The sequence below is a fragment of the Arachis hypogaea genome, chromosome 18 (assembly GCF_003086295.3).
Source record: "Arachis hypogaea cultivar Tifrunner chromosome 18, arahy.Tifrunner.gnm2.J5K5, whole genome shotgun sequence".
NCBI lineage: Eukaryota > Viridiplantae > Streptophyta > Magnoliopsida > Fabales > Fabaceae > Arachis > Arachis hypogaea.
Window position 1 is genome coordinate 134,931,661 of NC_092053.1, and position 16,566 is coordinate 134,948,226.

At 29.2% G+C, this 16,566-nt stretch overlaps 1 protein-coding gene across 1 annotated transcript; it reads right to left on the reverse strand.

Annotated features, from left to right (window-relative positions):
* Positions 1-1,084: 1,084 nt before the first annotated feature.
* LOC112769337 (glyceraldehyde-3-phosphate dehydrogenase GAPC2, cytosolic) lies at positions 1,085-4,267 on the reverse strand. Its single transcript, XM_025813829.2, has 12 exons — positions 4,008-4,267; positions 3,872-3,895; positions 3,635-3,735; positions 3,371-3,486; positions 2,973-3,072; positions 2,617-2,763; positions 2,468-2,528; positions 2,258-2,355; positions 1,995-2,137; positions 1,753-1,836; positions 1,530-1,619; positions 1,085-1,375 (listed from the first exon to the last, which is right to left on the reverse strand). Exons 1-12 carry the CDS (start codon positions 4,009-4,011, stop codon positions 1,333-1,335), a joined length of 1,011 nt encoding a protein of 336 aa, XP_025669614.1. The 5' UTR covers positions 4,012-4,267; the 3' UTR covers positions 1,085-1,332.
* Positions 4,268-16,566: the final 12,299 nt, after the last annotated feature.

The following is a 16,566-nucleotide window of genomic DNA, read 5'->3' on the forward strand; positions in this document are numbered from 1 at the left end:
GGATACATTACAAAGTCCTAAAGATTACCTAGAATTTTTGAATACTCTACTTGTCTACCGCAAACACATTACTTCCCAACAAGAATTGGAGTCATTGATATGGTTTAAGGTTCTATTTATACATTTAATTTTTTGTTAATTTATTCTGCCAATATGGTTGAGTAAACAAATACATACAAAATTTCTTCCAAAATTAATGAAATACAAGAATAGTCCATTTATGGGAACCAATCACAAATTCACAAATATGTAGTGTGAGAATAATCACAATCACCTCTTATTTATTTATTTTAATAATGGTTTTTGGATGTATTTTTTCGAACACAACTTTCTTTTCATCGATTGGTCTATCTAGCAAAGATGGATGCATTATGTCCACAATAAACATAACAATCCCAAATGGTGAGGACATTTTCAACTTTTTCACAAGAGTTGTATTAAAGTTGCATAATTGGCATTACTTGGAAAAATAAGTATCGATCCCATTAGTTTCTTACTTAATAGGACTCAAAAAGGAATTCATATTACCCGTATTTAGCAATTAGTATGGACTAGTAGAAGTAGGGGATTGCTTTATCATTTTGGTGTCTCATTCTTTCGAGGGGAAAAAAAGGCTTCCTGTTTCTTTACAAACAAATTGAGAATTAAAAATGATAATGTACTAACTGATGACTATAGAAAAATGTATAAAAAATTTAAAGGTACCGCTATTAATTTAATTTTGAAAATAATTGAAAAAAATATTAGCCTGTCTGCCGAAATGGACCTTTGATTAGAGTTCAAGAGTTTGGTATTGTGTAGGTGAAAAGCAATTTGGAAACATTTCCATCTAAATAGTCTCGTATTATCCGCGAAGTATTAAACAAACATACACAAAATCACCCCAAAAACCTAAAACCAAATTATATCAACATTTCAACACAAGCAGAGAATAGAAAAACTGGTTTTCGGTCCAAATATAATGGAGGATTTCCTAGCGCATGTCGAGATCACCAAAAAAGACATCAGATTCATTATGACATTATCCAAATGCAAACCAAAAGTATAAAAAAGAAGACGAGAACCAGCGATGAGAAACGTAGGATGGTGTGAAAATCATCCACTATAGCGATGAATAAAAAGCCGAGCAAAGTACATTGATGTGCAAGTTCTATATATGAACCAAAATCCATAATTCACGAGAGGCAATCATAAAAGTCAAAAAAGAAAGAGCTAACACTCCTCAACGGGTAACATATCACGGGTTCGGAAAACATTTATTCAGAGACTTTGCAGCTGGACATAATAAACACACAGTACTCAACGGTAGTCCTACTTTGCAGCAGCACCACCTTACTGTTTTGCAATGTGAACAACAAGATCAACCACGCGAGTGCTGAAAAGGCCACACATAAACCAAGCATTAATGTCTCGTGAAAATTAGATATGTTTTGAATAAATATTAACCAACTCAACAGTAATCAACACCATGATTGCCCCATCTCACAGGAAATAATGTGAAGTAAAGGAAAAAGTGAATGGTGTATTACCTGTAACCCCACTCGTTGTCATACCACGAAACAATCTTCACAAAGTTCTTGCTCAATGCAATTCCTGCCTTGGCATCAAAGATGCTTGACCTGTGGGGGGGAACCATGATAAAAATTGTTACGGCATCAATCCATGACTTAGTTTAACGAGCATTCATATGAACAACAATTCGGTATTGTATCAACCAGCAGAAATGAAAAGTTTTTTCAACAAAATACACACCTGCTGTCGCCAACAAAGTCGGTGGAAACTACATCATCTTCTGTGTAACCAAGGATGCCCTTCAACTTGCCCTCTGACTCCTCCCTGAGAAAGGCAACCACATGAACCCAGATGAACCAAAATAGCAAAAAAAAAAAAAAACTAATCCTCAATATCCAATAACTTGAAATTCAGCGTACGATCATTCAAATACAACATATTATCCAAAGATGAGATTGATATTCTAAGAAAGCTGCCCTTACTTGATGGCCTGCTTGATTTCGTCATAGGTGGCAGGCTTTTCCAACCTCACTGTAAGGTCAACAACGGAGACATCAACGGTGGGAACACGGAAAGCCATTCCGGTCAATTTTCCATTCAAAGAAGGGAGGACTTTGCCCACGGCCTATACAGACAGGGAAACAACAATGAGTAAAAGTAAATACAGAAGATTTTTAATAAACACTATTATATCTTAATGGACCATAAAGGCCTTAAATGCCACGACATAATGTCAAATATTCACCTTGGCTGCTCCAGTGCTGCTAGGAATGATGTTGAAGGAGGCAGCTCTTCCACCTCTCCAATCTTTGCTGGATGGTCCATCAACAGTTTTCTGGGTGGCTGATTCAAAAACAAGAAATAGAAACCAGAATTAGCATCAAATTTCAATGAGATAGGCACGTGGCAACATGCATAATCAACTAGCAAATAGTAGCAAGCAATAGGCTCTCACCAGTGATGGAGTGGACAGTGGTCATGAGACCCTCAACGATGCCAAACCTGTCGTTGATGACCTACAATAGCAACAATCAACAATTACGATCCTAACACAAGACGTAAAAAGGGATAATAACAATTCCTATGTCAGATCACAAAAAATACCTTGGCAAGTGGAGCAAGGCAGTTGGTAGTGCAGCTAGCATTAGAAATGATGTCAAGCTCTGGCTTGTATTCGTGTTCGTTAACACCAACAACAAACATGGGGGCATCTTTGCTGGGAGCAGAGATAATAACCTTCTTAGCACCACCCTGTATTATACACGAAAAAACACTACATTAATAATCATACGACCACTCGAAAGTAAGAAATGAAAATAACACCCAGCAGATTCACGCTTGACAACACACTCAAAACAAGATCATCCACCACAGGGGACACTACAAAAAACTGGCATCAATCATAAAACAAGTACCTACAACAGAATCATACAAAATGGAAACAGTACAAAGAGACAAACCTTCAAATGGGCCGCAGCCTTGTCCTTGTCAGTGAAGACTCCGGTGGACTCAACGATGATGTCAGCTCCGGCGGATCCCCATGGAATCTCCTCAGGGTTCCTGAGACAAAAAAAACAGAACACATAAATAACCATATAATCGAGCCCGTGAGCACACAAACAAACGACGAATTACGATGCATGTACTATGTTTCTTTCTCAAACACCTTGCGCCTCCATTATATGGAGGACAGGATCCCATCCAAAGGTGGATGAGGCTCCAGTCAGCTCAGAGTATGAAACAGAGCGAGTTCAAAAATCATTTCTCATATAAAAATAGTACAGCAAAATCATTTTATTTTATATACAAACCAACAACAGAAATAACCATAATCGGAGACTTAAAAGGATGAAAATACCTGATTCCGAAAACAGTGACTGGCTTCTCGCCAAAGAGAAGGGTCTTCTCGTCCTTGACCTTCAACTCGTGGTGCTTCCATTGACCGTGAACACTGTCGTATTTGAACATGTATGTCTACAAAATCGAAAAACCGACTCAACCATCAGATCTAGCTACTTCTTCAAAAAACAAAATGGAAAAAAAATCATAGAAAATATTTTAAAATTGTGCATGCTTAGTAGTTAGTAGAGATCAATGAAATTGAAAGGATTTAAGAACGAACCATGTAGTCAGTGGTGATGAAAGGATCGTTAACGGCAACGAGTTCAACATCATCTCTCTGGAGAGCAACCCTAGCAACCAAACGTCCGATTCTTCCGAATCCTGTCGCAAACAAATTCAAAAATAACAAAACAAAAAAGAAATTACAAATTAAAACAAAAACAGTAGTAAAGCAAGTAGAAGAAATGGATCTGAAGAGTTAGAAGATAGATCAACGGAAGAGATAGGGTTTTTGTACCGTTGATTCCGATCTTGACCTTGCCTGATCCAACATCATTTCAATCAAAATAGAAACACAAAAACAAGTTAGATCGGAGAAGAAGAAATGAAGTAGCGAAAGGAAGAAGAAATGGAAGGTGATTAGTGTTGTGTACCCATGATTGAAGATTGTTGATGCAGAGAGAGAAGTAGAAGAGTGAGTGGTAGAGAGTAACAGAAAAGTGAAGAAGGTGAAGAGTGAGTGAAGAGTGTTATGGGAAAGTAGGGTTTTATTGAGGTGGGTGACCGAAAGGGTAGGTTAACGTTCGAGAAGAGAGAGAGAAAGAGGTGATTATGTTAATGTACGTGACACACGTATGACTCGCCATGCTGTGTCACCAATTTAGGTCTCCGGTTTCTGGTGGCTTCTTGACTCTTGTTGAGTTTGATATTATTATCCTCTTTTATCCCAACGGAATATGCCTTTGTGTTTTCAAACAAAAAAATTAATTTATTTTTAAAATATGAACTATATTAAATAATTTAATTAAATATATTAAATTATTTATCAAATTTTAAATATTATCTTTATATTAAAATATTTTCACGTGAATCGATATACTTACGTGTATAAATATAATATATATTTAATTCATTTTAATTATTTTATATTTTAGTATATATTTTACAAAAATAATTGATATAGTAACTAATTTTTTATATACATATTATTCATATTACTCTTTTTCAAAACGTGGATTTGCACTCTCTCTCTCTCTCAACAAAATTAATTTATATGTGTGTTTAATAATGATATTTTAATGATATGAAATATTTTACAAAATTATTTAATTAATTTTTTTATTTTTATATACTAAATATGAAAGTATAAATAAAATTTTATCTGTAATTATTTTTATATAATTTATTATTTAATTATTTTTAACTATTAATTTTATATAAAAATAACTGTATGTAAACCTTAAACAAAAAATAATCTCCAAATTTAATCTCCTAATCTACATGTTGAATGCACACAATGCATAGTAAATATATACTTTTGTCTTTCAAATAAAAAATATAATTAAAAATACTAAATTAAAATGGATCATGACCATTTAAAAGACGAAAATAAAATATTTATTCTACACCAAATTCAATGAGAATAGATTGTAAGGAAATAAAATACAATCTCTAACTTTTTAATGTTTTTTTTTTATTTCATTTGCAAAATATATACCTAAAAAAAATTAAGAGAAAGGATTCCAAATTCAACATGTAAATGGGGTAACAATGTAAAATGCAGAAGTGGAAGCTTGTTTTAGAAGAGTCTAGATTCGTTGGATTGTGTGGAAGGAAAAAACAGAGAACAAAACAAGTGGCTCGGATTCAGTGGGCTTGTCACGTCGCTTTTGATTTTGAAGAGCGAATACTGGAGCCTCTCGTATTCGCATACGCATACACGTATGCGTGGGCCTTACAATTCTCAAAGCCAAGCCACTACCTTCTTTTTAGGGTTCCCAACTCATGCCATTGGTTGACTTGAATCAATGCTCCAGTTTATTTACCCGCAAAATAATAAAGAAAAAGTATAAGGAGTCAATAAAATATTTGTACAATATATATAATGGAGGATTATGGAATATTAGGGATATAACTGTTAGTGTTATCTGCTATCAATTAAAGTTTTTGAGATGAGTGGTATCATGACATGGTATTAGAGCTTTTGGGAAGATATTTATTATCCCTAGTACTCAGATGATTATTCTAAATAGTATGGGGAATGTTCATTTTATAACTCAATAACCCATTTAATTTGTAGTATAAAAATATTATAAATTTATCTATATTTATTCATCAAAATACATATATATATAAGATTTGAATCCTCCAAAATTCATTTTTGTTATTCACTTGAAAATATAAAATATAAAATATAATATTTTATTATTTATTTTATAGGTGGAAGTAAAAGAAAATATTCAAAGATAAAAAATTATACGTTATCTTTTTAAGTGAAAAACAAATTTAGAAGATCCAAATTTATATATATGTTTGTCTTTTCTTAAGAGGGATTAGATTCTTTTGGTGAATTTTTATTATTTATTTATTTTATTTATTTTAGAGGTGTTTGAGTTATGATTTTTTCTTTGTTAGAATTATGTTTAATAGATTTTGCTTTTTATCAAGTCATTTATCTCGTTGGATTTAAGAATGTATGTAAGTTAAATCCGATTATATTTAAACGAATTTGTGATTAGATCTATACTTAAAACTTTGGATCAAATCAGATATAGATTTGTTGTATAGTAATCTCTAGACTATTAAAAGTAACTCTTTATTTTGGTCTTTGCTTCTTTCTTTTTTTTTGTGTTTCTTTAAATATTTAGTAAAAAGAATGTTCTAATCTTTATTTTTTATCGATTTTAATCAAACAAAAAAATCGTATACAAATTAAGTATAACTTGTCTTCTAATGTGACTAAACTATATTTGAAGTATGGATCAAATAAAATATGACTTTGATTGTTACACGAACATTTGAGAATTTTGTTCATGATATTTTATAACCAAAAAGTTGGGACACCTCAAGCCACTGCTTTTGGCACCAACATTGGAGCCTTTCATGCTGGCTACCACTTTTGGCATCTCATCACATTATTTATTTGCATATGGAAATCAAAATTCTTCTCAAATTGGATTCCTTAACCAGCTTTAACTCTTATTTGTACCTTATGAGCTAACCTTTTTGGTAAAATGTACCTCATGTGTCATGTCTTTGTGATTAAAGAATAGTAGCATCTATGAATAGGAGTTACTTAAATAAAGATGTTAAAAATATATTATTTTAAAGATTTTTTTAAAAATTAAGATTTAACACAAAATAAATTAAATTGTATTATTTTTATTAAAATTAGACCGGACAAATTAATTTAGTAAAAAAATTAATAAATTAAATTTTGAACCGATATAAATTAATATTTTTTTTATAAAAAATTATTACAATATCCATATTATAAAACACAACTAAAATATTCCTATTATATATATATATATATATATATTAAAAACTTTAAATTCTAACCCTATAACAATAGAGAAGAAAAAGACTAAAATTTAGAATTCTCAAAATTAATATATATAATAAGAGTATTTTAGTCATTTTATATAATAGAGATATTGTTGTCATTTTTATAAAAAATAATATTAATTTAGATAAATTCAAATTTTGATTTACTATTTTTCAATCAAATTAATTTGTCTGACCTAATTTTAATAAAAATAATATAATTTAAGTAATTATATATATTAAATATTAATTATTAAAGAATATCTTAAAAAAAAGACATTTTCTACATCTTTATAAAAACATCCTCTTTATGAATAGGGCCTCTAGCTTTGTTTGTGGCCGCATATATATAATTTCCTAAAACGAGGAATGAATTATTCTTAAATTATTTTGATTTGATGGGACTGAAATAAATTAAAATAAAAGATAAATTATACTTTTTTGTTTATGAAATTCGTCAAAAAATTTTCTAAGTTTTATTTTATTAAAAAATTTTAATTTGTATCAAATGTATCCAAACTATCCATTTTTTTGTTTGCCTCGTCCATTTTTGGTAATATTTTTTTCTTTTGGTCTTTCTCTTTGTTTCTTTGGGCCAATTTTTTTTATCTTTAATCCATTTTTATGCAACCGTTTTTGATGGGCTTAAGTATCTATACTACCTCCGTTTTTGGTTGTCAAGTATTTATCCAACCTTCGTAAGCTATTCTTTTCCAACCTTAAACCCAAATAGTCAAAAGTTTGTCGGGCCTAGGCACGTTTCTTTGGGGAGTGAATCCTCTCTCATAAAAAAAATTAGATGGTGTGCGGTATTTATTTTAATCATTTATTATTTTCTTTTTTATTTATTTTTGATCCCACTTATAGAATTAAAAGTGAGAGATCATACTGAATTTTGTCAAGTGTTAAAAAACCTAAAAAAAATCTATTTCCCGTCTCTTTGAGTATATAAACATTCAAAACCAAAAATATGAGACGCAACCAAAAAAAATAGCATAAATTATAAATTCAAGCGTTCATGACGGCATAACACGTCCAAAAAATAAAAAAAGGAATACAGGGAACAATGACTACTTAAAAAGACTGCAAGCATACAAGACACTGTTAGGCTGTGTTTGTTTCTGAAAATAGGATAGGACAAGATACTGATGGATAGAGACATAAAATTTTGTGTTCTTGTATTCTGTTTGGTGATAAACTAGAACAAATTATGAAAATCTAATTTATTCTCATTTTGTTCATTCAAAAAATTTGAGATGAAAAATATAATAATAAAAAATATAATTATGAAAAATTAACAAAAATAATAAAAAAAATAAAAAATATGTTGTATTTCTTGTTATTATTTATGTGTCTTTTCTATCAGGATGAACACAAAATACACTAATTCAGTGTCTCTAGATATACTGTTTCTATCCATGTCTCATCTGTCAAACATAATTTTGTATCTCAATGTCTATGTTTCAGTATCCTGTCTCCGTAAACAAACACAGCCTTAAGATTCAATGTGTGTGAGTGAGCAATAGCCCAATAAGATAAAACTCTTAAATATATGTAAGTAATGTATGTGACCTTGTAATAAGAGGTTGTTTAATCCGTCGGACAAAAAAAATAGACGCAAATATAGTGGGGCTCTGAATTCAGTAAAAAATTTGTAAAATTCTGTAAACCACATTTTAAAATTCGAATCTTAATAGAGACGGTAGATTTTAAATAATTTTTTTGTAAAGAGTCTTAGAGTATGTGTAAATGTGTGTATATAAATTGTATAATAAAAATAGATACATATCTTTTGTCTAAATTCTAAATTCTAAATACTTATTTTCAAACCAAATATGAATGTCTCTTTAATATAGTAGCATCGATCTTTGTATCTTTCTCTTGAGCTAGAAGTTCATATTTATTTTTAGGCCTTTTTACTTAAATGATTTCGTTAAAATAATTTAGCTACTATGGAAAAACTTATTCAAAGTGCTGCTAATTTTAAATCATTTATATTGTGCTCTCTAGGGTTAAATTGAGAAAGACTATATTGATATGAAATTAGATAGCATGCATAAATAGATTGCAAGTTAAGTGATTAAAAGAAACAACGAACTCTATATATATCGAGTTGAGAGTAACAAAATATGATTTTTAAAACAAGTTTAAGTTTAACCTCAATAGATTGAAATTGTCAAACAAAAAGCAACTGAAGAACAACATTAAAAGATTAAAAATTATTATTATACGTATAAAATTATAAATATTAAATTAATAAAATAATTTTAGATTATTATTGTGCCGTGACAATAATAACGATATGATTAGGGATGGCAAAATTTTATGAGACGCGAGGATTTTTGCGGGAACTGCCTCGAATGGGGATCCAATTGTGGGGAATTTTTTTCGCGGGGATGGGGATAGGGGAAGCAGGCGCGGGGACCCGAGCGGGGATCCCCGCCCCGTCCCGCTATTCTCCAAAATTTATGAATTTCCTGAATTATTCTTAATAGTTTATTTCTCATATATGTTTTTTAGTCATTTCTCACACACACATATATATAGAAATCCAAAACTCCTAATCTTTATTTGCATAACCCTTCTTCAATTCAGAGATCCATAATGCTGTCCACACTCCATCCAACCTCTCTGCAGCTACCTCCTCATCACCCTTCTCACCGCATCGTATTTTTATTTGCGGCGTTCCTTTTCGTAACTCTGTCGTCGTATCCATTCTCCTCTTTGTTGTCGCATCTCCCACCTCGTCCACTGCTTTGTCCTTTGGCTCGTCGTTGCGTCCCCCATTGTGTCATTTCAAAAGAAGTCAACATCGTGTCATTTAAACTTTTTGTATAAAATCTTGCAGTTTTTGTTTAGATACTTGCAGCTCTATTCATATGGAAATTAATAATTAGTTAGAACTATTATGTAGATAGGGAATGGGATCCCCGTGGAGAATGGGACCCCGTAGAAAATGGGGATGGGAGCAATTTTCCCCACGGCAGGAAATTGAGATGGGGATAGGGAGTAAATCTAAGGGCAGGGATGGGGAACAGGGAGGCATCCCCGCCCCCGCCCTGCCCTGCCCCGTTGACATCCCTAAATATGATGGTAACTAACTACAAATTACTAGAATATTCTACTCATTAACTTAATTATTACAAGTCTTGAATTAAAATCATGAGAAAATGAAAATCTAATTATGTTAAAAATTTAAAATTTGAACCGCTCAAGTTGCTTTATCTCAGTCGACATTATTATTTTTTTGTTCTTGCTAACATGTATCTTAAAAATATTTTTTAAAAATATTATAAAAAGTATCTTATTAAAAATTATTGAAACTATAACTATTTTGTATTAAAAAATACATTAACTATATTGAAAATTTTTTAAAAATTATATTATTAAACTATTAAAATATGTCATTATAATCTTTATTTTTTATACAAAGGATATTATTATTATTATTATTATTATTATTATTATTATTATTATTATTATTATTATTATTATTATTATTATGTGCTTATTTATTTTTTTCCTTTTTATTCTTTCAAATAAACCAAAAAATAGCATTATTATTATTATTATTATTATACGCAATAGTTAGCAATCTCAAACTTTTGTCATTTTCTTATATTGCTTTATTCTTTATGACAAAAAGAACAAGACTCAACCAATATAATTGAGTTATTCATGGCAGCCATGATAGCAACCAAAGATCAATAATTGTCTCTGAATTGAGAATGACATTACGTGATATAATTCTGGGAGACACAGTTTATTCACAATTATAATTACTTAGCTTGTTTTGCTAAAAAAAATTATGATTTTAATTAATAATATATTCCTAAGCTTGGCAAAAACCACCGACCATGCCTTATCCATGAACCTCCAAATTAAATATGATACGCTCCAAAATACGAGTGATTGAGAAACTAGAGAAAGTCTTCATGACAAATAATAGTGCAAAGATGAATAATATGTATATGTAGAAATAATAATATAGCCAAATTTATGTATGTTATCTTTTATGGATTAATTTGTTTGCTGATTACAAACGTATACGTATAATTTGTCTTTTTATACAACAATTTCGTTATGTAATTAAAAAGTATTCTACCAATTTCTGTCAATTTTTGTTGGGCTGAACTTTAAAGTTTATCAAATAAAAAAAAATACATCTCAATTACTCAAATTTATCATAATTCAAAATTATATTTTACTACTTCTTTCTATTTTTTTTATTACCATTGTCCTCAGTGCCACCATTGTGGTTCCATACGAAGGTTACCGTCATCGCTACACCGGATTTTTAATGAAAGTGGTTTTTTATTGGACTGTGTCTTTTTTATTGTTGTGTTTTTTTTATAACTGTGTCTAATAGAAGTATCTTTGTGAATGTGTCTTCTAGATGTGTCTCCTTATACATGTGTTTTTTAGTGGAGGTGTCTTTTATCGGACGCGTTGCAATGGACAGCGGCGATGTAAATCACAAGGGGGAGGGTGTCGTAGTGGTCCTGCGGAGGAGAAAATTGCGCATGCAAAGCGTGTTGCGACAATGAAAATTGGTTGCGGAGGACACCGACACTATGCCATTTAAACTATTACTCATTGGCCTGTCAGTCAAACAAATTAAAATAGAAAATACTAGTAATTTAATTAAATAGCTGTTAAAATTCCATTTTCAGAAACCGTTTCATCATCCTTTTTTAATTTGTTTAATCGCAACAACCATTAAATTTAATTTATGAAACATACAGGCTCCTCAATTTTTTGAATTTGAATTTCATTCACCCAACTTCACAGCAAAACATCAATGTTGTCATGGCTTTCAAATTCACAGCGGTTTAATTAATACATTGGCATCATTGATTAAATAGTTCTAGTATTTACTGACCAAAAATAAAAAAGTAAAAATTATTAGTGCCAGTATTTGATCCCAATGAGGATGACTATGGTCTTAGTTCAATAATTAAACTGCATTTAGAAAGCTAAAAAATGACTATTAATTTGAGAATAATAGCTGATATCATTATTATTATTATTATTATTATTATTATTATTATTATTATTATTATTATTATTATTATTATTATTTAAGCATTGCACAAAAGTTCTTCACAACCACTTTGTTAGTGTGCATTAGGATTTCATCATCATCATCAATGGTACTACTCAAAATTACTATTTGTAGTAGTGTTTGTAATATTCTTACATTTTAAATAGAAAATAATTTAGAGTCACAAAATCACTTCTCTTTAAATGTTGAGTTACTTCTAGCATCAAAACATACATCCTACTCAAAGTTATAACAAAGTTATAACTCTTTTTTTTAGAAAATTTTTTAAATAGTCTCTAAGATTTAAGTCGTGCATTAAAATCGTTCTTGAAATTTTAATTGTATTAAATACATCTTTAAAATTGACAAAATTACACTATATTAATTCTTAATTCACTTTTTGTTAACGATGAGCTAACATGATTTGATGGCTAGACCTTTGCTGACATGTGTCCCCTCATAATTTGCGTAGACCTTTGATGACGGATCGACATTGTGACACGTAGCATAACTATTCATATCGGCATACCAGGAAGTTTCACGTGTAACTAACCAACCGTCATCATACAATTACATGTGATCAAACTATGAGGTGACACATGTCACTAATTTCTCGTCATCAAATCACGTTAGTGTGTCGTTAACAGAAAATAAGTCAGAGACTAATATGGTACAGTTTTTTCAATCTTAAAGACATAATTGGTACAATTGAAATTTTAAGAATAATTTTAATACACGACGACGTCAATATCAAAGATTATTTTGGATATTCACTTTTTTTTAATGAAAATTTGAAATTTTTTTATGATATTATATTCCAAAAAATGTCCTGAAATCTTGGAATAATAATAGAAATAAAATTGACATATGAACGAGAAAGTAGGGATATGTGGGTATGGTAGGTAATGTGTAGTTATATAACTACAAATAAGATGTGCAAGTGTCAATAGTACATCATACTTATCCTCAACATTTTTCTACAATGACCCTCTTCATTATTATTAGCTCTTTGGATTTAAATTGATTTAGTTTGACATTCAACTCCCATGAACATGTATATGATTAGGGGTGTTCGCGGATCGGATCGGATCGGATATGTCTGAAAATTTTATTTGATCTGCACAATTTTTATTGAATCGGATCGGATATGATATCCGCACTTTTTAGTGTCGGATCGGATATCGGATATCAGATATATCCGCATAATTAAACCTTCTCTTTTTAATCATATTTCTATGTAAAAAAATTAGATAAAAATATTTCTTTCATACTTTTAAACTTATTTATTCCTAAAATATTTTTAATCAAACTCTCTCTAAATAACAAAAAAAAAATACAATATATTAATAATAATTACTAACTAAAACATACAAACAAGTAAATATAATACCAAACATATATATATTTATTTATTTTTTAATTATTATAGTGCGAATCTGCGGATCCGCGAATTGAATACGCAGATGTAGAGCAGATGTTCACGATCGGATCTGATCCGATCCGATTAATTTGCGGATCGAATCGTATCCGCAATTTTCGGATCGGATGCGAATATTTATTACCGCAAATTTACAGATACGATCCGATCCATGGACACCCCTATATATGATGATTATTCAAATATCACTATCTATAAGCAGATAACAAACCAAATCAAATGATACGCTCTCTCTATATACAATATCATCAGTTCATCACTCTTATTAGCTTCATGAAAAAATAGTATAATTACCTTTTAAGTAAATCATAAAAAAGTGTTTTCAAATGATCAAGGTACTCTCTTAAAATTTATTAACAACAAAAATACTTTAAAAATATTTTAAAAAATAATAAAAATAATAAAAGAATTTATTTTTTTATAAGTGACAAAAAACTTTTGTATTTATTAATAAACTATTTGTGTGTTTAATTTGAAGTTTTATAGAAATATTTGAATAATTGTTTAAAAAGTGCATATAAAAAAATAAGACTAAAATTCAATTTTTATTTCTTTTTTCATTTTTTAAAATATTTTTGCCATTAAAAAGAAAATTACAAAAAAAATTCACTTAATATAAAATTATCAAGTTTTAATGATAAAAATATATTTTTTAATTATAATTGCTAAAATTGTATCAAAATCTGATCTCTAAAACTCTTTTGAGAATATATATTTAATGTTTGGACAATTTTATCACATTTAAAAAAATTTTTAGTAAGTTTGTTGTCAAAAAATTTAACGAATAATTTTTGTCAATAACTTGATAATTCGAAAATATATTCGGTGGTTTGAAATACCAAAGTTTAGTGAATAAGATACAAGTATCAAGTCACTTTAAACCATAAAATATATACCTTCAAGTGCGACTACTAATATTTTGAAGGTTTAATTGCTCTATTGGTTCTTATAGTTTTGTAAAATTTTTAATTATGTTTTTATACTTTTTTTTCTTTTTAATTGGGTCTTTACACTAATTTTTTTTTCAATTAAGCCCCTCTTAATAGTAATTGGCTTAATTTTATAGGGACCCAACTAAAAAAAAAGAATTGGTATAGAGACCTAAATAAAAAGAAAAAAAAGTGTAAGGACCAAATTAAAAAAAATTTGGTGCAAGGACTCAATTAAAAGGAAAAAAAGTATAGGGACCTAATTGAAAATTTTGCGAAACTATAGGGACCAACAGAATAATTAAACCTATTTTGAAATGTTGTGTATTTATTTTATTTTATAGATAAAATACATACATACTCTTTTATTATTAGATTAAGGTTTAGTTTGGATAAACATCTTAATTAATTTTTTTTTGAAAAAATAATTTAAAAAATAAATGATTATATTAAAAGTAGTTTATAAATAAGTTATTTTGTATTTGGATTTTTAGTTTTAAAAGTGTTTATTTTATAGAAATGTGATAAAAAGTAGTAGTATTATGAAAGAAGTCATTTTTTTTAACTTCTCTACAAGCTCTTAAATAGCTTTTTAAAAAGCTACAATTTGATTTTAAAAATTGTACCAAATATTAATATTACTACTTTTCACAAGTGAAAAGCTAAATAGCTTTTTAAAAAGTTGCAATTTAATTTTAAAAATTACACCAAATATTAATATTACTACTTTTCATAAGTCAAAAGTAAAAAAAAAAAAGTTCTTTTCAAACTTTCCAAACTAAAAGTTGCCCCATATATAATAATTGGAGTAAAATTATATGGATGGGGTATGGGGAGAAAGCAAAGGGTATTTTGGTACCATTGAACATTTGAATTCTATAAAGGAGAAGGTGCATGTAACGTGTACAATAATAATCTCTCTCATTTTTTCAAATTTCTTAGCAATAATAATCTCTTCCTACCTTCCTTCCCATATTATATAGTTTCTATTTCAGTTTTTAATATATATATTGAAAAATAAATATAAGATGGTGTCTAAGGTGGAAGAAAGAATGAAGAGGATACATCATCATTATGAGAGGCATAACAAAAAACAAGTTCAGAAAGTGAGGAAGTTCAAGAGAAGCAGCTCCAATGTTGAAGAAGATGGTGCTTCTTCTGCAATTCTTTTCCTTGCTTGCATTGCTTGTGCACCTTGCTATCTAATCATGCATGCTTTAACAAACAATTGACCAGCCAATGGTATGCTTACACGTGGCACAGAAAATCTAGATAAAAGAATTAAAGTGAAAATTCAGGTACAGTCGACTTCACGTGAAGTTAATAATTGAGAATCGTTAGATAAAAATTTAGTCAAATCAGTCAAACCATCTAACGGCTCTCAACTATCAACTTCTATCAACTTTACGTAAAATCGATTGCACCCGAATTTCCACCAAGAATTAATTCATGTTTGTAATTCAAATGATATAGTTTATAAGTTAATGTATATTTTTGTCTTTGAAAATTAAGAGTAAAACAAGATATAATTAATTAATTATCCTTGTGAATGTTTTTAAGTTATCGTTTTTTATTTTTCCTATAATTTTATATTTTTATAATAGTGAAATATCCAACAAAAAATAAAATATATTACACATAGGATAATAAAATGAAAAAAGTCCTAATATCGATGAAAATAGAATAAAAATAATGAGTATCTGTTTTTTTATTGTATTTTTTTTAACTCAATAGAATTTTAAATTGTAAATAAAGTTGGTCTGCAAATTTAATCTTATTGAATGATTATATTCATACCTTTCATTCCAGATCTGTTATGTTAATATAATTTAATACTGAAAAGAGTAAAATATATTTTTAATTACTTCTTAACATGAATAAAATCTCCCCTTTATTCTCTATATATTGTTCTCTCTATCTTAATTTACAAATCATTTTCAAAATCAGATTCATTCATTTTCTCTATTTTTTTTAACATCTATCCATTTTTCATCTCCTATGTTTTTGTTTTATTCATACTAAGGCCCACGTCTCAGATATCCAGGAGAGCTTAGTCTCACCATCACATTATTGTGGATTTGTGGTCTTAAAAGTTAAAATTATATATATATATATTTTTTTTCTTATTAAAGATAGGAGACTCGAACCCGCAACCTCTTAATTGAGTATGGAAAGACTATGCCATTTGAGCTATTACTCGTTGGCCTTAAAAGTTAAAACTATTGAAATTTGATATCAATAAAATTTTATTACTC

Excerpts from the sequence above, each read along its gene's own strand:
- LOC112769337 (XM_025813829.2), bottom strand. Across the intron at positions 2,529-2,616 it reads GCCTTGCTCCACTTGCCAAG|GTCATCAACGACAGGTTTGG; the intron begins GTATTTTTTGTG and ends TTGCTATTGTAG. Across the intron at positions 2,138-2,257 it reads GCAGCACTGGAGCAGCCAAG|GCCGTGGGCAAAGTCCTCCC; the intron begins GTGAATATTTGA and ends CTGTCTGTATAG.